The sequence below is a fragment of the Octopus bimaculoides genome, chromosome 18 (assembly GCF_046866305.1).
Source record: "Octopus bimaculoides isolate indiv1 chromosome 18, ASM4686630v1, whole genome shotgun sequence".
Lineage (NCBI taxonomy): Eukaryota > Metazoa > Mollusca > Cephalopoda > Octopoda > Octopodidae > Octopus > Octopus bimaculoides.
The window spans coordinates 18,124,893-18,147,426 of NC_142945.1; the positions used below are offsets into that span (position 1 = coordinate 18,124,893).

The following is a 22,534-nucleotide window of genomic DNA, read 5'->3' on the forward strand; positions in this document are numbered from 1 at the left end:
TGCTATTGCGAATATGCTGAAGATCATTGTATCTAAATTCATGGTCACTAGTGTGAAATCATGGTAATTACAGGCACTATACACATGCACATACATGCACACACACCTGCACATACATACACACACACACACACACATACGTGCACATACACAGACACACACATTGCTTAATGTGTATATTAAGTGCTTTGGTGTTTTGTGCACACATAAAAAGAGCAGCATCTAATCATGCTTCTTACACTATATATACAAAAACTAGAACATCTAAATACATGCACATACACACATACAGTGTTCAGTTTATTTTTAATTATGTCATGTACTTATTGTAGGTCATTTAAATGTTCATTAAGTTTGTAATTTTACTTATATCATTTCCATAAAAGGTTTAGTGAATATTAAGTTTTATTTGTCAAAAGAATTATTACTATTGACTAAATATTTTATTCATTGCACACCTATTAACATTATGAAGTTGCTGAAACTATAGATTGGATTCAGAAGGTGTTAGTATTTTCTCCAATCTTTCTGCTATCAGCTCTTCACTAGCTTCAGCTTTTACAACTGTTAATCAACTGTGACTAATTGTCATATACACTATATAATTCTTTGTTTTATTGCAACTTCCTGTTCTAAAATGTATGCATATATATGACTATGTTGTCACTCATTAAAATTCTTAATGTATTTCTGTCAGATTATTTCTCTATATAATTACTTCTCTCCCTAATATAATCATGTCTTTTGTTCTTTCCTATCCTTGTACGTTACACAATTACCTCTGCTTCATATTTATGAGTAAATTGAACTCCATTTCAGATCTGATATGGTATCTAATGCATCTTCTAGTCCAACCTTCACAAGATCTGACATGTGTGGAGGAGGAGTATTACCTCCAGCTAGCAGTTTGGGTCACTCACCTCCACTCAGTTTGTCTGAGTCTACACCTACTCATACTGAGTACACAGAAGGTACACCGAGCTATACAACCTCAAGTCCAAGTTGTTCCAGTGATGTACTAGGTATGTTATTTAATTTCAGTGTGTTTAATGTAATGATTGTCAGTCATGCTATTGTGGGTCTTTCGTTCCACCCTTTCAATGTTTTTCAAACTGATGCGTGCTAGTGGCACTGTTAATCTTGTTACCTGTTAGCTGGCTTTGCTTCCTACCATGCATGTTTCTGGTGTAACAACCCCTAACATTGCAGTACTCAGTGTATGATTTTACACTGAGTTTCAAATGTTTCAGGGCTTGGAGTATGATAAAAAGAAAAGGACTTGTCCTTATGTATATTTTTTTTTAAAGTTGCTGCTGATCTGTAGTCGACATTTTGTAGCAATGGTGTGCATGAGTGCATGCATGAAACTTTATATACTCCTTATATGTGCTTGCAATCTAAACATAGTTTGAGTGTCAGACAAAAGTAAATCATGATACTTTTACTAAAAGGTTCTTCCTTATAGAAGAAAATATAATTAATCCTCTTTTTCTCCCCCCCCCCCCCCATTTTTTTGTAGCACTCACTCTAACAATATTCACTTCTGACATTCTCTTAAACATATTAATTTTTATTCTTTATTAAAATTCCTTTTTTTTTTTTGTTTATTTTTAAAAGATCTTTTATGTTTTAAAATAATCCTAATTAGGAATGCATGACAAAAGATTTCCATGAGTTGAAAGCACTGCAATATAAACTCTATGGACTGACCATAAGAAAATAAAACATTAACATAATAAAATGAAACTTCCCAAAAGTGAAAGACAGCCAAAGTGAAGTTATTTTGTAAGTTTGATCAATAAATATATATATATAGAAAGTAGAAGTGTAAAAATGTGTATGATAATGTTTATTTTAAACATGAGGCATCCCATGATGGACAGTTATTACAAGGGAGATAATAATTTCTTCTTAATTAAAAATTGCAATTTGAAATTAAGGAATGATAAAGAAAAAATGCATAGAATTAATGTATTTAATAACTTTTTTTTTTATTTAATTTTGTTTGTTTACTTATAACGAAGTTCTTAAAATTCTTAGTCAGCAGTAAGCATGTATAGCACTATTTCATTCTAATTTTTTGAAATTCTCAGCATGGTATAACTTTGGATATATTAATCAATCATTTTATGAAGCGAAACATCTCTTACAGATTGAAAGTTTATTTTTGGTATTCAATATCAGGGAAGTAATATTATATAGTATATTTTTATATCTACTTCAAGAAAAAAAAAAAAAAAAAAAAACTCAGTCAATATGAACATAAGAAATATCAATGTTCAAATATATGTATGAACATGAATATAATTGAACGATGAAGGAATTCACTTGGCAACCACGGTTTCAATCCCACCATGTGGCATCGTAGGCAAGCTAGTGAATTTTGGATAGACAGGTGCCATGTGGAAGCCTTTTGAATTGTATGTGTAATTCAAAGGTCCATCCTTGTCACACTGTGTCTTGCTGATTCTACTTAAATTTTGCTAAGGGTACACATGTTTGTGAAATACTCAAGCACTTTTCATGCTAATTCAATGAGCAAGTCATCCAGTAAATTGAACAATAGGTTGCTCATACATCAAAATCAATGGGAGAATCACTCATATATATATATATATGTATATATATATATGTGTGTTTATATATTTGTGAGTGTGTATCATATAAAGTATTTCATATATCCTGTAAAGCTAAGTGCTTTATATGTGTGAAACCAATAGTCACTTATGACTGGCAATAACATTTAACTTCCTAATATATATATATATATATATATATATATATATGTATTATATGTTTATAACGAGCTTCATATGACATGAACATTGCATATCTCATAAGCTAATTAGAGATAAAATTTGGATTTAAAAGATGTGTAATTTGAGGTTGATAAAAAATAAGGCTTACTGTTGGATAGATTGAAGCACTTTTTGTAGAGAAATCCTATCTGAAAGTAACTAACTGGAGAAATGTTGAATAAGCCTTAAACCTACGTTTCTAGGTATAGTCTAGCTTTTAACTATTTGCAGATTATTTTAATTATCCTAGAAGGATAAAAAAAGATTTGAACTTGGAAGTATAAATTAATTTCCTGAACCACCTGTTAAGCTACTCATTAGCTAGAATCACCTGAATTGCTATTTATTTGAAATCAAACAGTGGTAGTGAACTTCAACAGATAATCCTTGGTAAATCAGACCTTTGGAATAGAAATATCCAACTGACTGTTTGCTGTTGTCCTACAAAAATAATATAGCAACTATTTGGTTTTTAACAATTTTTTTCATTATTGTATTTTAGTGAGTGCTCTAAGACTGATAAGTTTTCCTATTTAGATAATTGTAACAATAACACAAAATTCTCTTTTATACAAGGTTTGGATGGTTCTGTATATTTTAATTTTTATCCTTACTTTCTTAGATGAGACCTCAATATTTAATTAATGTCATACTTGACACAACTGTATTCTGGCCATCACAATCTCTACAACTATTTTCTAACTCATTCAGACCATTCATCTTTATTCATACAACCTTAATTTTATGACTCCTGTAAACTGCAGTTATTTTCTTGAGCTGTTGAATATTACTCTAATCTTCAGATTTCAATTTTATATTGAGTAAGGCATATTCATATACACCATTTTCTTTTTACACAGCTTCATTTTATTACTACAAAACTAGAATTTCTTTGAAGTTTGACATTTTAAACCTGTACTCTAATAACACAATCATCTATCTGAACAGTACTTAGATTGTCAAACTAACAGAAACTATCTGCAATCTCTGACATAAGCTGCATTCATTCTCTGTGACTTGAATATATTTCAAACTGATCCTTCACTATCAGCTTGTTTAGGATGTTCTGATATATTTGGCTGTGACATTTATTGAAGTCAAAGAACCTCCACATTCTCTTTTTTTTTTCTTCCTTGACTATGCAAGTCCAGTCGAATTTTTTCATTTTTCATCCTTCAGATATTTTTTTTTTTCATCAAAGAAATTCTTTTCTTCCACTAATCTTATATTGATTTTGTGACCAACAACTTTTATATCTAACATCAGTTAAGTGATGGTTGATATGTCAGGTGCACACACACATTTACTAATTAAAGAAACACACACTCCACAAAGGTAATAATGCCACCTAATGCTATTTCGTAAATTATATAAAATCTGTCCCAAGCACTGGATTTGTTATTCTTGGCACCACTTATTGTTTCATAGTTCAGAATTTAATTCTTGATTTAATTCTTATAATGAATCTCTCTCTCTCTCTCTATCTATCTATCTATCTATCTGTATCTATCCTAGTTCTCTCTCTCTCAGGCAGGCCATTATCTAATTTTATTATCTTATCATACTATTCCTTCTTGTCATTGTCAGTAGCATGCACGAGCCACCAATGTATATCACTGTTATTCATAATTATATGAATATTATTCACTCACTTTCTCTCCCTCTCTCTCTTACACACACACACACACACACACAGAAAAAAGTACCTGCATTAGAGTTTTTTCATTTATTTGAAGTTGTAACTTTAACTGGGTACTACTTAACATTCCTTGCATGTTCCTTAAGGTGACTGATAAGCATGCATAATAAACACACACACTCTCTCCCTCTCCTCCCTTCCTTCCTACATACATACATGCATACACAAAGATGCAGTTGTTACTTTAAGCAAATCTATGTAAGGTGTGTCTATCTTCTTATTCATTTTGTTCTCTAGAGCAGTGCTTCCCAACTGATACACAGCATCATACTAGTGTTCTGCTAGATGTAGCTACGTACATCACAAGCATAAAATAACTAAGTTTCATTTAAAAAAGTGCAAAAGTATAAACAAAAATCCTAACAGTAATGATTTAATTTTACTGTCTTTGTTTTTCACTTCATGTATAAAAGTCTTGGACTATTTTTAGTTGTTCTAATACGTGCCATGAGTGAAAAATATCTGGAAGCACCGCTCTAGGTGATGATCAAGCAGGATGTCAGGATTGAAGTCAAAATAGTTATTTAGTATTGCTTGAGTCCTGTGCTTTTAACCTATATATAGCTATTGTATACAAAATCCAAAACATGATACCGGGCAATGATTGTAAAGTATTGGTTATGAAAAGTTGATAGTTTATGTTAAATCAAGATTTAATGTAACATCAATGGCAGCTGAAATAAACATTTCCTTTCTTATTGGAGAACTTTTATCTATCTGTCTGTCTGTCTGCATAGGCGAAATAGTTATGACAGCACGTTTTAGTCAACCAGTATTCAAGATGAATTGATGCTTCCACTTGATATTATTGAAACAAACGTTCAGAGCCTGTGAAGAAGTGTCCATGTTTGCCATGCTAGAAATAGCAATCAAATCTGCCTTGATTCATAATCTATATAATGTCTCAGAAAAGATGCAATAGTCACAGCTGGAACATCTCTGGTCATAGAACTGCTTTATTAGAGTAGACCTGAGACCGAGCAACAAAAAGAATGACACGGTTCATCAGATGATGTTCCATTACTCCAATGTAGAATATTACATTGTCAATTGAATGGCTTTGTTGTTGAGGATTACTCAGTATGATAGCTTGCTACCTTCATACTATTCATAGCAATTTCCTACAAATTGTGTAATCTGTTGCATCAGTTTATACACCATTGTTACCTTGAGCTGGTGAACCAACGTGTGGGACTCAGCCATTGATTTTTAAAGTCCTCATCACATTCACTTCATCAGGTTTTGTCATGCTGTTCTTAGGAAACGGTGTGTATAAATATCTGGTTTTAAAGAAGAGGTTGGAATGAAATGATTTTACATTGAAGATCATGATTAAACTGTATTCAGACTTCATCGATCCATTTGATGGGCTTTTGCAAGCTAAAATACCTCATCTGCACATGCTACAACTACAGATGATTGCAGTAGTTCACTGAACTGATTGGTCCTGGTTGTTGACAGTTTGTTATCTGTTCAGCTTCTAATGATATTTCCCATTGACTCAATAAGTTCATTTGCTGAAATAGTTCACATCCATTATGCTGCATCCCATGATTTGAACGTACCTTGATCCAGGTAGTTACATGCTATCTTACCATGACAGGTGCTACTACTGAAGGTCAGAGTGTACCTGGAAACAACTGTGACTAAGAGATGATTTCACACTCTTCAAAACCCTGAAACTCCTGAATCAGGGTCTCATTAATGGATTAGCTTAGAGTCATTATTTCCTACGACCATTATGACATATATAACAATGTCTCCCTAGTTGCATATTAGAAAAGTTTATCACTGTCATGCAACACTTATATCACTGACTCTTGGAGGAATACTTTTACTACAATAGTGGATGTGTGAAACTATGTTGTTCTATTATCAGTGAGTATCACTTTTAATTATAATTAAGTAATACAGCCATGAAAAAATGCCTCAAGGGAGCATTTTGCATACTAAATATAAATACCATAGCATCTCATATATATATATATATATATATATATATATATATATATATATATATATATATATATATATATATATATATATATATGTCATGTAGCAAGTTGAAAAAACTTTTGCTGAGATTGTTTAAGAAATTAGAGAAAAGAAACAAACTCCCTCTAGAGGTATTTTAAAAATCTGACCCCCCCCCCCCCCCAAAAAAAACTAAACAAGGCGTTAACTCTGATATGATCATTTGCTCAAATTTTATGATTATATAGGCAATGCAAACTGGAGTACATCTGGTGTTTAAAGCTAACTGATGGCTTTAAAGACAAGTTCCACTTTGATCTGCATCGCCTAAATTGTCTGAAACTTTTGAGCTATTGGTTTTATTGAAATTATTGCCCTTGCTTTTTGTTGAAAGATTTTTTAAAAACATTCTTAGGAGTTTTGTTTGTATAAGCTCAGTTCACAAGTTTTTTCAACTCTCAATATTTCATACAAGAAACCCTTCTGTGCTACTATTATTCAGAGTTACATACATTTTGTCAACACCAAGAGTGATTCCTTTTATTGTGACATAACCTAGTTTGTTAATGTTTATATCTGTTGCAAATATATTTGCTGTTACACTATGGACAAGCAGAATTCATGCTGAATTTGTCTGTTATCATGATGCTTTCAATGAGAACTTTTAATTTCTTTGATAATTTGCTCTGTCATATGTTGTTGTTGTGGCCTATTGTGTTTGATATTATGATGGCTTTTTCTTGATAGTCATTTGGCATTTTTATTGTATTGTTCTTCACACACTAATGATAGCAGCTCAATTTAATAATTATTCAGTAACCATGCAGAATGATTCCAAACTAGTTTTATATATATAAAATGTATAACTAAATTTTATAGACATGCTAGAGAGTGGGGTTAAAGATGAATTTCGTTAAATTGTACCAACTTCCAATTTTTTTTTAATGTAGTTTGTATTTAAGACTTACACAGGATTTTGTGATGGTTAAACTCTTTATTATTGATATTTTAGTTATAAAGTTTGCAACACTTGTAATTTAAATCATCCCAGTATTATATTAAAATGAAAACAGCTAAGAGGATGAGCTTTTAGAGGAGCGACTACTGTAGATGTTCTAGTGTTTTTGGACTGGACTTTTATTCTTACATGCCACAGGTCATCATAGGTAGTCCTCTTCTATGAGAAAGTTACCATGGTGTATTAGTGTTAAGGCCACATAGAAATTTATCTCATTTTCTTAAAGAAATTAGAGTTAAGCATTGGCTTAGCAGATCATCATGATTGAAGCAAGCATCAAGGTATGATGTATTAGCTTGTACAGTGTTTTAGTCTTCATTAAATTATCATTAAGGAATTTTGTAAAATTAATTCAAAATACATCAGAGTTAAAGCAACAGTTGTAAGATTTCCTTTGTTTTCTAGCAACATAAAATTGTAGAATTTCATGGGAAATGATATCCTTGGGACCAAGTGTTAAATCTCTGTTCTGATTTGAATCTAACATCTACCATTCCACATGTGACTATAATGCACAGTGTAGGGAATCAGCAATACAAAAGTTTTAATAAGATTAATAACTATTTAAGAAATTTTAAGGGTATTATTTGGATGTTAGGACATAGGTCTTTCTTCATATTTGATTATTAGAATAGTATAAGCTAAAAGAGATAAATATGTTTCCAAAACGTCTCAGAAACTACAAATTAATTTAGTTGGTTTTACTAAACAATCTCAATGATAGATGTGTGTGTATCGGTGCATATGTTCAAGTATGAAGAATGAAAGAAAGAATGGGGTAATGCATTGAAATTCATTCTAAACAAATCTCTGAAAATGCTTACTGTTATGTTTCTTTGCTTATTTTAGAAATAGTTTTTGTTGTAAAATAATTTTAAGCTACATCCTAAATGGAATTAGCTTTATTATAAAAGGATTTGGATCTGGTAGATAACATAGTGTATGGGTGATTTAAGGTGAGGTAGATATATGTCAAGGGTTTAATGTCTTCAGAACTGAACAATTATGGCAACAGCTTGAAACAGGAAAATATGGTAAATATAATAAAGATAAAGTGTTTATGATAAAGATTAAACTTCGAACAATTTGTCTGAATATAAACCGTATTTACATTCATTTGAATCTGACAAATAACTGCCGAAGAAATCTCTCAGATAGTCAACCATTGATACATGATCTCACCTTATTAAACTGAGTATTTTTTATATAATTAAACGAAATTAATAATAGTGACATAAGTGTTTCGTTTCTGCCTTCTTATTTTCCGAATTATTAATTTGTTGGCTGTATTATTTTCTCCATACAACTGTATGTTTTAGCTGTTGCCTATTGTTTATTTATATACATACACATATTTATATATATATATATATATGTATGTGTGTGCGTATGTATATGTATATATATATATATATATATATATTATATTATATTATATATGTTGTATTATATATATCTATATATTATATAATATATATGTATATGTATGTATATATATATGTGTATATATATATATATGGACGTGTATGTATATATATGTGTGTATATATATATATATATATATATGCATATATATATATATATATATATATATATATATATATATATATATATATATATGCTTACAGATGAGAACCTGCTTAATAATTGTCAGACAGTTTTCTTTATTTTTTGGTTCCCTCTATCCTCATGTCAAATCTTTATATAACAAAAGGAATTGGTATATGTTACTGTGATTTGGTGTTTGCTTTCTGATATCAACATATTATGTTTGCTTGTCTCAACAGCTTGTTGTGAAACTTACCAAACTGCTGGTCAACAAGACTGCATCTGTTCTGAATATTAACATGTGCTGTTAATTTTTTTACATCATTGAATATGAATAAATTTCTGATATGTAGTGAAGTAATAATTTATATATATTTTTGTCTTTAGATGGTTGTATTTCCAGTTCATATTTTGAAATTTTATATGCTGTTTCTGATCTGATTACATTTTATGAGATATTTTAGTATTAAGTTTAATTTGAAGGCTAACTAATGTAGAATAATTTTCTAGAAAGATAGCTTATTATTGGGGGTTAGATATATTATACATATCATAGTTGAAAACAATTTATAATTCAATACTTATAATGTTAATTAAAAATGAAACGTTCATCATTTAATTAATTGTTACCATCATAAAATATTTTGAAATGTTTTCTTTTAGAATCAATACTTTTTTAATAAGTTAACCTAATTCCTATATTTCTGCTCCAGTAGAGTGTAAACAGTTGGTTTCTTTCAATAATTATTGCTTCTTTATGATGTGTTTCAACACACACATTTTTGAAAAGTAGAGCTAAGATTTGACATAACTTCTTTGATCGACTTGCAAATATAACAACGAGCTCTACTGTAGCACCCTACTGACTCAGGCTTTCGTTCTTTCTATAAAATTACTAGCCACAAACAGAAGTCTTCATATGTAAACTTAAATAAAAAGTAATAAGATCGTTTTTTTTGTTCTTTATATTGATACACTTGTCCGTAGAGTTATATTGTAGTAATGTGATTTGGACTATTTGACTAGTTATCTCTTTTACTGAGGAAGTTAAGCCTGTTGTCTTCAGGAAAATTTTGACTTCGCTGATTTCTTTTCAGACACCAAAAGAAAGGTCTATCCTCCCGGAAAGATTATCTCCATGTGTAATGATCGGATTCACTGTGGAAACTCTGTCAAACCTCACTGCCAGCACCATGGTTTGACCAGAAAATACATAGACTGCGGAAGTAGAGCTAGGTTAAGCCAGAGTCTTCCGACTATGTGGGCTTCGGCTTTGAGTATGGAAAAAGAGTCCACATGCAGTGGTAAGACTTGCCTGTCTGCTGGCTCCGTCTTCTGTAGTTCCCAATCGAATATCAGGGGAGAGCACTCTCATCGCCACCAAGAAACTAGTTACATGCATATTTTTAGAATTATCTCCCTTGTTTAGCTGGCTGATTTAGCTTTAGAAAACAAACTACCCTAGAACTTATTCTCCTGCTTGCATCTCAGTCATCTCTCTCTCTCTCTCTTTCTCTCTCTCTTTCTCTCTCTCTCCCTCTCTCTCTCTCATGATCATAGAAATATTTTACCATCATGTGTGCATATAGTTTAAAATGAATGTGTACTACAGCATTTTTGTTTAGCTGTGACCTAACAGTTGTGATGAAAAATAATTTATACTGGTGTGTGTTTGTATGTAATTAGTCTGACTTCGGTTTCTATTGATTTTTTTCCTTGCTGTGAAATTTTTAACAATCTTTTCATTTGGATTATATAATAGAAAAAGGAAACACTATATGAAATATTACTCTTTCAAAATCATATTTTACTTGTTTCATAAACTGGCATTTGACTTGACACTTTTCAGTTTTTCGGGACAGAGCTTCTTCCTCTGCATGTATTTCTCAGTCAATTTGGTTTAGCAGCCACAGTAATCCTTGGTTGATCCCTTTAGAATATGAGCATTTTTAAAATCAAATTTTTTAATGTCTCGTAGAGTTGGCGTGTTTTATTCAGTGGAACACTATCAGTTTGTTTTCTAATTTAAGGTTTTCCAGTATCAATTCTTGTTCAGATATTTATGTCTTAAAATAAGTATCTGTCAAGATCCATGAGCAATATTTTAAAGTGGGGTGTATTCATGCTTTGCAGAAGGACTGCAGTTAACTAATGCTGTAATATATTTTCTTCTTTTTTATGGAAAGATGAAATCCAGTTGTTAGGATGAAATTTTAGCAATATGGAAGATGTAGCATTGTTAGAGACTGTTAAGTCTAGTATGTAGATTAAGGAGGAAGTGTGGTTGTGTGGGGAAAAAGATTGTTTCTTAACTTCATGGTTTTGGATTCTGTCGCACGGTATGGCAACTGCAGAAAGTGTCTTCTACTATTTTCCCCAAGTGATAAAAGCCTTGTGTGTGGATTTGGTAGTCAGAAACTGAAAGAAGCTTGTTGTGTGTGTGTGTGTGTGTGTATACTTGTGTCTGCTTGCCTTGAGATCATGTAGTAGTTGTAAATAAGTGTCATTGTCATACAATAAACTTCATCTGATGCTTGCGAGCATGGATGAGTGGGCATCAAAACAATAATGATGAAATAATGACGTGTGATTTATTAAAGTCACAATTTGTTTACTATAAAGTATAGTAGGGTCAGTTGGGCACCATCTGTGAGGAAAACAGTACCATGACGCAATTCATTCTGCCAGAAATTTGGAAACAATATGCTGTACTGCTTGGCATTTGTACCAGAAGCTCCAAGACAAACATTTCAGAGTGTTTGGGTTTCAGTCTGAGGACATGTACTGAGAGTGATAAAAATCCAACATCCAGTCAACATCATGGTGTTTGTAGTGATCACTAGTGATGGCAACGTTATGCCTCCATTCATCTTCCCACACGGCCTCAGTTTCAACACGGAGGCCTACATCAGGTGCCTGGAGGAGGCAGTGCTGCCCTGAATCAAGAGAGTGACTGTTGGAAGTCTGGCAACAGGACTCTGCACCATGCCACACAAGTAGTAGCACCCAGTCATGGTTGTCAGACAATTTCTTGACCACATCATCCCTAACATCTGGCCACTTAACTCCCCAGATTGCAACCCACTTGTTTATTATGAGTGAGACATGAACAAAACTCCTTGTAACATCAAAGGTGAACTGAAGCCAAGGATTATGGCAGCATTCACCAACTTCAACAAGGAGACTGTCCAGAAGAGCTGCAGGAGATTCTGAAGTCGCCTGGAGGCTGTGGTTGAAGGCAATGGCGATTTTATTGAATAAATTTACTCTTTAATATTTCAAGCTATTTTTATATAATTTTGGTAAATATATCTGTTAAAATGAGATGTCAAGTGTCATTTTCATTTTTGCACAAATTAGATGACAGTTTATTCACCGCACCCTGTATATATATATACACCGCACTCTGTATGTATATATATATATATATATATATATATATATATATATATACATACACAAAGTCAGAGAAAGAGAAGTAGTGTGATCCATCTTCTCCAGACTAATAGGAGTTTTGCAACTAATTGCCAGCCTGAAGATTTGCAGATCAATGTCTACAAGAATAGTATGGGCACACAACGTATTTAGGGTCTAGTTTGAATGTGTATAAGGAAACTAGTTTCACTAAAGATACTCATAAAGCAAGAAGTAGTGCTAAACAAGTTAGCTTATTAGGTTTACCACCCAAAGAAGTTATTCTGAAATATTTAGTTGATGTGGTTGGTTAGTTCTACTTATATTCTGCACAATAGTAGGTGTTCTTATGTCATGAATGGTCAAAGACTGCACTGTTCTCAGGCCATCTAATGTGGTTGTGTCTGAGATAACATGTTTTTTGTGGCTCTTACTTGTGAAATATGTATTGATGGTTATTGAAGAAGAAAATACATGCTGTCTGCTCTAATTGCTTTTTGTTTTGTTTATTATGCCTCTTCTCCACAAAATAGCATCCAAATCATTCTCTACTATATAAGAAAAAAAAAAAAAAAGAGAGAGGACCCATTGAGAGAAGATGTGATAGCCATAGCTGAAATCTTGGTTTTCAGTTGTGTGTATGAAGATTGGGATTAATGACAAAAGAGTTAACAAAAAATAGGTGGTTTTTTTCATTGTAGAGTGTTGCTGATAGTTATTCAGCTTGAGCAGTGACATATAGGAATTCTTGGTAAGATGACCAAAATGTGTTGACACAATCAGGGTAGTGTTGAAAGCTCAAAGGTCATATGAGGTAGTTTTTGGTCCTTGAACAGTATCCCTTGTATGAATTGTCTTTTGTCAGTTTTTAATGTGTTTTGCAGTTGGGTGTAATTATTCTGAATTTTGGTAAATTTTCACTGTTTCTTTTGTAATTATAAGATGGTTGAAAATCTTTACTCTATTTTTGTGTACTTCAAAGTTAAAGATATGAAAGACCAAAAACTAGTATGATAAATTGTTAAGTCTATTAAATTGACCTCTCATACTTCTGAGGTTAAATATTGTAACAATTCCCAATAATCAAGTCCCTGGGGTCAATATAATTAACTACACTTTTAAAGGCCAGTACACCAGCACAGCTACAAAAGAATGACTAATACCAGTAAAATAAAAACTAAAATAAAAAAATGACTCTCCAGTCTACACTCAACATAACGTAACCCTAACCCTAACCCTAACCCTAACCCTTCTGCTCATTTGTGATCAATAAGTAAAGTCTGTCTTCAGGTATGAGTCATTATCTTTATCCATTGTATTAATTTCTTCACGAATTTACTACCTTCCTTGCTTTTAGTGTGCCAGGGATTTGTTTTTACAAATATTCTAACTCCTTTGGTTATTTTCTTTAGATTACTTTGTTCTAGAAATAATAATTACCAGATTAGGCTGGACATAATTATTACTGATTAAGTAAGATACTATTTATTTCTCCTACCTCACTTTAATAGATTATAAAAAGGTAATAGGAAATTTGACATAAAGCTTTACATTATTTTTTTCATCTTGATCTATTCAGCTTTTTAGTTCAGTTATAATTAACAATTATGTTTGTAGACCCTTTACTTTCTTCTGATGTAATCAATCCTTCACTTAAAGATGGATTGTCTGGGTATTGATGGTTCACTGAAGGGGGCTGTAATATTTCAAAGGGACTGGATTAGATTTTATTTTGAGCAGCATTTTTTTATCACAGATTTTTGTTTTCACCTTTCTCTGAGAAAAGTATTTTCTACTGCAACTTTGAGCAGCTGAAAGTATCCTCTCTTCCATGATAAGCACATCAAACTGTTACCAGTTTTACCCACTTAAGGATAAACCCTGAGAACTGGATGTTAATGTAACAATCCTCAATCCTCTGTTATACATTATACTCAATATCTTCAGAAATGAGATGTACCTCTCCATCATATTTGTTAATGTTTAGGTGGATTGGGCCTGTGACAGTTGAAAATCTTTGCCAGAGATACATTATTTGACAGTCGACATTTGTGCCTACTATTTGTGGTTATTACTTATTATGTACTATAAAACAAACTCCTATAAATATTTATAGTCAATTCCTTTATTGACCTCACCACTGATGAAACCTATTCGAGTTATCCTGTTTATACCAGTTTCGTATTTTCTTTGTCAGAAGTATAGATATGAATTTCCGTTCTATATTAATAAAAAAGTTTAATATTATTCTTTAATTTCATTTAATTTTCTAAGAACTATCTGAGGTCTTGTATAGGTACCACTAGAATTTGCTGCATCATTTCTAAACATGTGATTCAGAAATATATTAGGGATTACCTCAAGTGCATTTATATATAAAAATTCACTGTTGGACTCTTTGTGGAATAAACATTGTTATTGAGAATGTATATAACCGAATATTTTCCGCTACAATTGTATTTGACTTATTATATCTATCTCATGAATAGGTATTAATCAGCATCTATTCATAGTGCTATCCAATGCCTGTGGCACTGAGGGAACCATTGCATTGTGTGTCAGCCTGCTAAAAATTGCAGTTAAATCTTCCTGATATCACACTTCAGTAGAGTAAGGAAAAGGAAAGGCTACATTAGATATTGTAATTTTAAGGTATCCATAAAAATATGGGATTAGTCATATTTAGGAAGCCTTAGATCACAGGTCTGCTAGAACAGATCTAACCTGTGGTTAAACAACACCATGCTACATTTATAGTTCAATAGTAAATTTTGATAGCATCTTGTTCATGAAAAATATTAAGTATGAATCTCATATTTTTTTCATATAGAAATGATTTAGAACAACTCTAACTGTTAATACATGTATACCCACATTTATCCTCATGATATATTTTTAGTACTTCCACTGCTTCTTGGTGAATGTGACTTTATGATATTTTTCTCTGCTATCTAGCTGTTTATGTTCAGCATTGATGGTCATCTTATCAGAGCATCTCACCATAGGCTGCTTCTTTAGAAAATACTTCTAAAGAAGTTGTCTTGGCTCTGCAGCTCAAGGCTCATAAAGTGAATGGGTTTTACCCCAGGAGCTTTTTTTCCTTCTACACCATTCTATATTATTAATACTTGACTATCAGCTATCACTCTTAAGAGCTATTTCTGGAAGATTGTGTTTTCCTTAGGACTACGCAACAGATTAATGGGTAGTTATTCTCCCATTATTGTTGATAAAATTGTTGCTTTATGTGTGTGTGTGTGTGTGTGTGTGTGTGTGTGTGTGATAGACTCATTCAGTCATTTGGGATAATAATCTACATCAGCCACAAATAGTTTTCAACTAAGTGTATTGGAACATCATAAAATTAAGTGCTTTGCCTAAAGACACAATGTTCCAACCAGTCTAGAATTTGAACCTGCAACCTTATAGTTTTGAAGCTAACAACTGAGCCACTAAGCTTTTGGGCTAGCACTGCACTATTATAACAACATGCAGGATATCTGGAAAGACATGATTTGTATACTTCCTTAATTTATTTTGATGCTTAAATTTATATCTTCCCATAACATTGTTTCGTTATGTTAAAGTACCTTTATGATAATGCTTTAGAAAAAGATCGAGGTTATTGAAATGAAAGCTTATTCCTCCTGATGTCATGTCGTTAGGGCACCAAATCATCCTTGGTGTGGTCATCTTCTTTGAATATTTCTCAAATTTAACAACTTCTTCGTTTACTCTGTTCATGTTTACTTGTCATACTTGATTCCTTTCTTGAATTTTTTCTTCATATTCTTCCTGTTGTCCTTGGCTTGTTTTATTTCATTGCACATATCTCTCTCTCTCTCTCTTACTTTCTCCCCCCCTCTCTCTCCGTCGTTGTTTCTCTCTTCCTCTTCTTTTGTCTAGTTCTCTCTCTCTCGTTATATACTGTATAATCAGCTCTCTGTTCACCGTCCTTGCTCTCTCTTCGTACCTGTTGACTTTCTTTTTGATATTGTAGGTATCCTTACATGTTTGTGCTCAGTCCTGTTGGCTCCTCTTATTTTGTTAGTTTTATCTTCAACTTCCTTGTATTTTCTCTTTGTTTTTCTCTCATCTTTTGCCTGCACCACCTCATTATTTTTCTCTTCTTGCTTCAAGTCTTTGAGTTTCTTTCATAGTGAAGGTTGTTCAAATGTGAAGTAAGAATAATATTTGTGCTGGTGACATATAAAATGCACCCGGTACACCTTATGGGGTGGCTGGTATTAGGAAGAGTATCCAGTCATAGAAACCAAGCTAGAACAGATTGGAGCCTAGCGCAGCTCTCTGGCTTACCAGTTCTAGTCAAACCATCTAACCCATGCCAGCATGGAAAGCAAATGCTAAATGATGATGATGTGCAAAAAATCTGTAAAAGTGTCAAAAGATAATGAGAAACTGAAATATCTTCTTAGCTGTCTGCCTGTTACCCCATGAACGTAAAAGTGAAGGGAAAGGTGATTTTTAGCAAATGAAATTATTAAGGAGTGAGTGTTTTGTTAGCAATTGAAAATAAGAAGGAACATAAAAAACTATGATACACAATCGTTCATACTCCCACCTAGGCACAATTACCCAAATTGTTCACACAATGTTTTAACCAATGCTCTGGTTATGATATTCTACTACTGAAAATTGCTTTGTGAGAGAGGATCCAATAAAACACAATATTAGATGCATTCTTTGAAAAGCAATGTGTGAGAAAGACCTGCAAAATAGACCCGCATCACAAATATATCTTCTGTCTTATTTTGCACAAAACCTTCCAATTGAATTAACAGTGAGTTGGTCTGTGTTCTTGTGCTTAATGTTGGTTAATGTAGATCTATTTAATAATTTAGAAGAGTTTCTAGTTTCTATATAATAGTTTTTACATCTTAATTCATTAAACTTGTATCCCGATTTCATTGTTAACTTTAGATCATAATGCATAATATCACATTGCATGAGGTCAGCTAGAGTTAAGTGTAGGGTGTAACAGCAAGTTTCTGTGTGTGTTTTGTCATTTGGTGATGTTTATCACATTAATCAATGTTTGTATTACTGTTAAAAATATGAAGCTCCTATTTCTATTTGCTTTATCTAATGACCCTTATATACTGCATTTTTAGAAATGCATCTGAGTGCCGACATATTACTTTGTTTGTTTGTTTGTTTGTTTTCTTTGTATGTATGTATGTATGTATGTATGTATGTATGTATGTATGTATGTATGAGTGTGTGTGTGTGTGTGTCTGTCTGTCCTTGTATGTGTGTATGTATGTATATATATATATATATATATATATATATATATATATATATATTTGAAAAAATGAATAGAAATAGCTTTTCTGTAGGTGTTTATAAATGGTTTGTAAACAGAAAAGTTATTTCTATTCATTTTATCAAATATACAATATTGTGCCAAGGACTTCCTATTTCTTATTCTACAATATTTATATGTATTTCACAATGAATTATTATTACCTTTCTATGTTTCCTAGCTCACAGTGTCTTCATTTTGAGGTCTTAGTTATTCCTCCTTATTTTATCTAATTCCATAGTGTCTTTTTTGTTTTAAACCTTGGCACCTAGTCTGAAATATCTTCTTTTTATTTTGCAATAATTCACCCAAATGGATAAGAAACCCTATTGAAATGTTGGCGACTATTTGAAAACTTTAATACTAAATTCTTTGTGTGCTTCTTCTGTGTGAATCGCTCTCATATTACACTAGTTACATCATAAGTTGTCCTCTCTCCAATACAAATAGAAAATTAACACTTCAGAAACCAATATGTGTACATTGCTGCATGCTTATGTATGTGACAGTATCTTACATCTTGAATCACTACATCTCGACTTGTTGGTTGTCATGAAAGCATTTTTAACCCCTACTAGTCTACCTTCGTTAATTCCACTTACTGGTATATTTGAACCAGGATTTTTTCATGCTGCTTTCAAAATACATTTGTATTCCTTATAAGTTGCAAATCAGGGATCACTTGACTGATAATGCATGGATTAGCTTTCAGAATTGACCAGAATTTCATGCCTTACTGCTGTTTATGGAAACAGAATTTAATCCCCGAATCTACTAGATATACTTCCCATCCTCTAAAACTTTGTAGCTTGGTATTGTAGTTCCATTTAGCTTGTCCACTATAACCTGTAACCTGTAACCTACAACCTGTGTAGTCTTCTCTTTTACATGTTCTCACTCACCATTAAAAAGAGTTTTTTTTTTTTCTTTTATATTAATTATGTATGTGTGATGGGTGTGTGTGTGCATATACACACACAGAAATAAATCAGTAGCAGGAGCCACGTGTCTTTATATTCATATATTTGAGTGTATGTGTGTGTGTGTGTGTGTGTGTGTGCGTGCTCATTATTGTATTTTCATTGATTTTTAAATTTAAATATGTTTGTGTAAGTTTGTTGTATTTATTTATGTATTTATATTTGTATATTATTGTAATGAACTTTGATTCAAACATTGAATACAAAATAAATTGGCAATAGAAAAAGAAAAAATCAAAAATCAAAAATCAAAAGTCAAAAAATCAAAAAGGAAATTCCCTTAGCGATAGAAATTCTGAAAACAGGAAATTCACACCTGGCTAAGTCAACAGACTTTCAGCCTACCAGTAAAATGCCAATGGTTTGTGTCTTGTCACAAATGTTATATTGCAGCAGTGTGTCCATAGCCATGGTATTATCACTCCTAAAGATGCAAGTCTAAAGATGCCTGCAAATAAGCACCATGCAAGTAGACAGATCCTTGTTGTAAGCACTGTGTTGTCTCTATAGCTGTGGTACTTTACTCCTAGTAATGCGAGTCCATGTAGCTACAATTAGAGACCTTGAGAGCAGATACTGTGCAGTCACAGCTGTGTGTACTTTACTCTTAGTAATGCAAATCCATGTAGCTACAGTTAGGCATCTCGAGAGCAGGTACATGTTCTTGCTATAAGTAAAGTGATGTGTCCATATTCGTGGTTCTTTACCCTTAGTAATTGAAGTCCATGTAGCTTCTAATGGGTACCTTGAGAGTAGATACAGTTCTTGCTCTAAGCACTGTACTATGTCCCTGATCATAGTACTTTATTCCAAATGATGCAAGTTCATGTAGCTGTAAATAAACACATTATTAAGTAGATACAGGTCCTTGCTGAAAACAGATGGCACACTGTATAATTAGCAAGTTTCATTAGTTTACAAATTTGTGGACCTAGGCCCTGACAGAACACTCAGGCTGCACCTGTTTCAACTGATTCTGTCACTCTGTGCATACAAAGAACAATAATGATTATACATTGGCTTCAACATAACATATGATTTTTATGTTATTGTTCTTGTTGTTGTTGCTTTCTTTAGTCTGAATCAAAATTTCAACCAATTTCAATTTGAGTAAACAGTTTTTTTTTTGTTTTTTTTTAAACTTTGTTTTCTGTTCTTGTTAATATTATTGTTTTGATGTTTTTTAAAGCTTTATTTGTTTTTTGATTTGTTAAAAAAATTTCTAAATTTTGTTTTAATGTTTTTTTTTTGTTTTTTTTTATTTGTGAATGTTTTTTAATTCATGTAACAAGTGTATTTATTTATTTTTTTTAATGAAGTTTTGCTACTAGTAATATTTTTGTTTGAACTTTGGCAGTGAAATCATTGAAATATCCACAATCAAATAAATAAATAAATTAATAAATTAATTAATAATAATAATAATAATAATAATAATAATAATCCTTTCTACTATAGGCACAAAGCCTGGAATTTGTGGGGAGGGGACTAGTCAATCACTTCGACCCCAGAGTTCAATTGGTACTTATTTTATTGACCCCGAAAAGATGAAAGGCAAAGTTGACCTCGGTGGAATTTGAACTCAGAATGTGGTGACAGGTGAAGTACCACTAAGTATTTTGCCTGGTGTGCTAATGATTCTTCCAGCTCACTACCTTAATAATAATAATAATAATAATAATGATAATCTATTGTTGTCAATGACCTCCAGGGAAAGAAATGTTGCCAAATACAGAAAACCATATAGAATATGGGGCTTGAAACAGGAACAATTCCTGCAAATAATAGGTGTCTATGCAATGACAAAAAGACAAGTAGACAAATATATAATTAAACCCCCTGGGACTTACAATATGCATAACATATAGAAAATAGCATTACTAGGCACCACACACATATAACATAGAGCACTTTCAATACAATGAAAATAACAATACCAAAACAAAACAATGTGTAAAGCCAAGATACACAGAGCTGCACTTTGTAGCACAGTAAAAGCATACAGTTAGTATAAAACTTTTGAATAATCGTTTCAAATTTTGGCACAAGGCCAGGAGTTTTAGGTGAGTGGGGGATGGCTAGTCAATTACATTGATCTCTGTGTTCAACTGGCGCTTATTTATTGACCCCGAAAGGATGAAAGGCAAAGTTAACCTCAGTGGAATTTGAACTCAGAGGGCAAAGCCAGAAGGAATGCTGCTAAGTATTTTGTCTGGTATGTCAGCTCACTGCCTTAAGATTACTGAATAATAATAATAATAATAATAATTTATCTTAGATCGGATCTGTGTGATCAATGAACTATTCTTTGTGACTGCATAAAACCAGGATGCTAAGTAGTGTTGATACTATGTAATTAATGGCGATCTCAAATTTTGGCACAAAGCCAGCAATTTCATGAGAAGGGATGAGTCAATTACATCGACCCCAGTACTCAACAGGTACTTCTTTTATCGTCGCTGAAAGAATGAAAGCAAAATCAACCTTGGCAGAATTTGAACTCAGAAAGTAAAGATGAATGAAATACTGCTAAACATTTTGCCCAGTGTGCTAACGATTCTGCCAGCACTTTGCCTCACTATGTTATAAATATTAGTTACAATATTGCTATTGTATGTTGTTGTAATTACAATATTATTGTGTAAGTCTTTGTTGAATGAGTGCTGATAGGACTGTACTCAAGAAGGCCCGTCCTCCACAGCAGAAATGTTAAGGGTTAAGGTCCCCTGATGAAGAGGATTGGCCTGCAAGAGTCTTGTTCTGGTGTCATGTAAAAAGCACTTGTGCCGGTGCCATGTAAAGCTGCTCATGTCAGTACCATGTTAAAAACACCCAGCACACTCTGTAAAGTGGTTGGCATTAGCAAGGGCATCCAGTCATAGAAACCAAACCAAGTTAGATTAGAACCTGGTACAGCTCTCCAGCTTGTCAGGTCCAGCCAAACTGTCCAACCCATAGCAGCATGAAAAACAGACGTTAAAAGACGATGATAATGATGACGATGGGACAAATTAAATAAAATGTTCAACTTGACTTTTAGGCCTAAAATACCATTCTGTTTAACACTGCATACCTTCCTGGTTGTTTGGTTCCTTTTGTGAAGTTAACTTCATAGCAATTATACAGACCAGACCTCTGCTTCCCTCTCTCCCCATCCACGTTTCTCCAGCTGAAAGGCTGATATTGTCTTCCCTTTAGACATCATCAATGATGTGGAGAAAAGAGGAGAGATTTGAATGTATGGATAAGTACTGGTCTTCCACAAAAGACTTTACCCATCCATAGACCCTGGAGGGGAACTTTCCAAGGGTAGAAATCCAATGATCAGAGAAGAGACTCTACATAAGGTTTGCTTTGGAAATTGACAGAGGCAAGATGTAGGTGATGAAACTCAAGGTTACAATTTTTTAGGAAGAAATATCAATAGAGCTGGAAATATTCTGTATGATTGGTAAAGAGAGTAATTTTAGTCACAGCTGTAATGGGGATTTGAGAGTAGCAGAAGTTGTTGTAGTTTTAGTGTGTGTGTGTGTGTGTGTGTGAGTGTCTGAGTGTGTGAGAGAGAGAGAGAGAGAGAGAGAGGCAAGCAGGCAGCACAACATGGCTTGCTTAATTTTGATAACTACTTTATTCCTTCTGTTTCTTATCTCTTTTAGCTTAGGAACAGAATGATAATTCTTTCTCACTGTAAAATGATTTAGGTATTATTCTGGTGGTGGTGGTAGCAATGGGGCTGCTGCTAACAGTTTCTGAAGGTAGAAATTAAAAAAAAGAAAA

The 22,534-nt window shown here is 32.7% G+C and overlaps 1 protein-coding gene across 39 annotated transcripts in view; it reads left to right on the plus strand.

The window, feature by feature from the left end:
* The window catches only part of LOC106882892 (phosphatidylinositol 4-phosphate 5-kinase type-1 alpha), a 244,051-nt gene that overhangs the window by 187,320 nt on the left and 34,197 nt on the right, over positions 1–22,534 (plus strand). For 20 of the 39 annotated variants that reach the window (XM_089365877.1, XM_089365868.1, XM_052974616.2 and 17 more), the window contains one exon: positions 820–1,022. In XM_089365877.1, the coding sequence (XP_089222003.1) occupies positions 820–1,022 (203 nt within the window). Of the gene's footprint in view, positions 1–819; positions 1,023–10,134; positions 10,342–22,534 lie in introns of all 39 variants that reach the window. The other 19 variants (XM_089365865.1, XM_089365855.1, XM_052974610.2 and 16 more) reach the window with 1 other exon arrangement.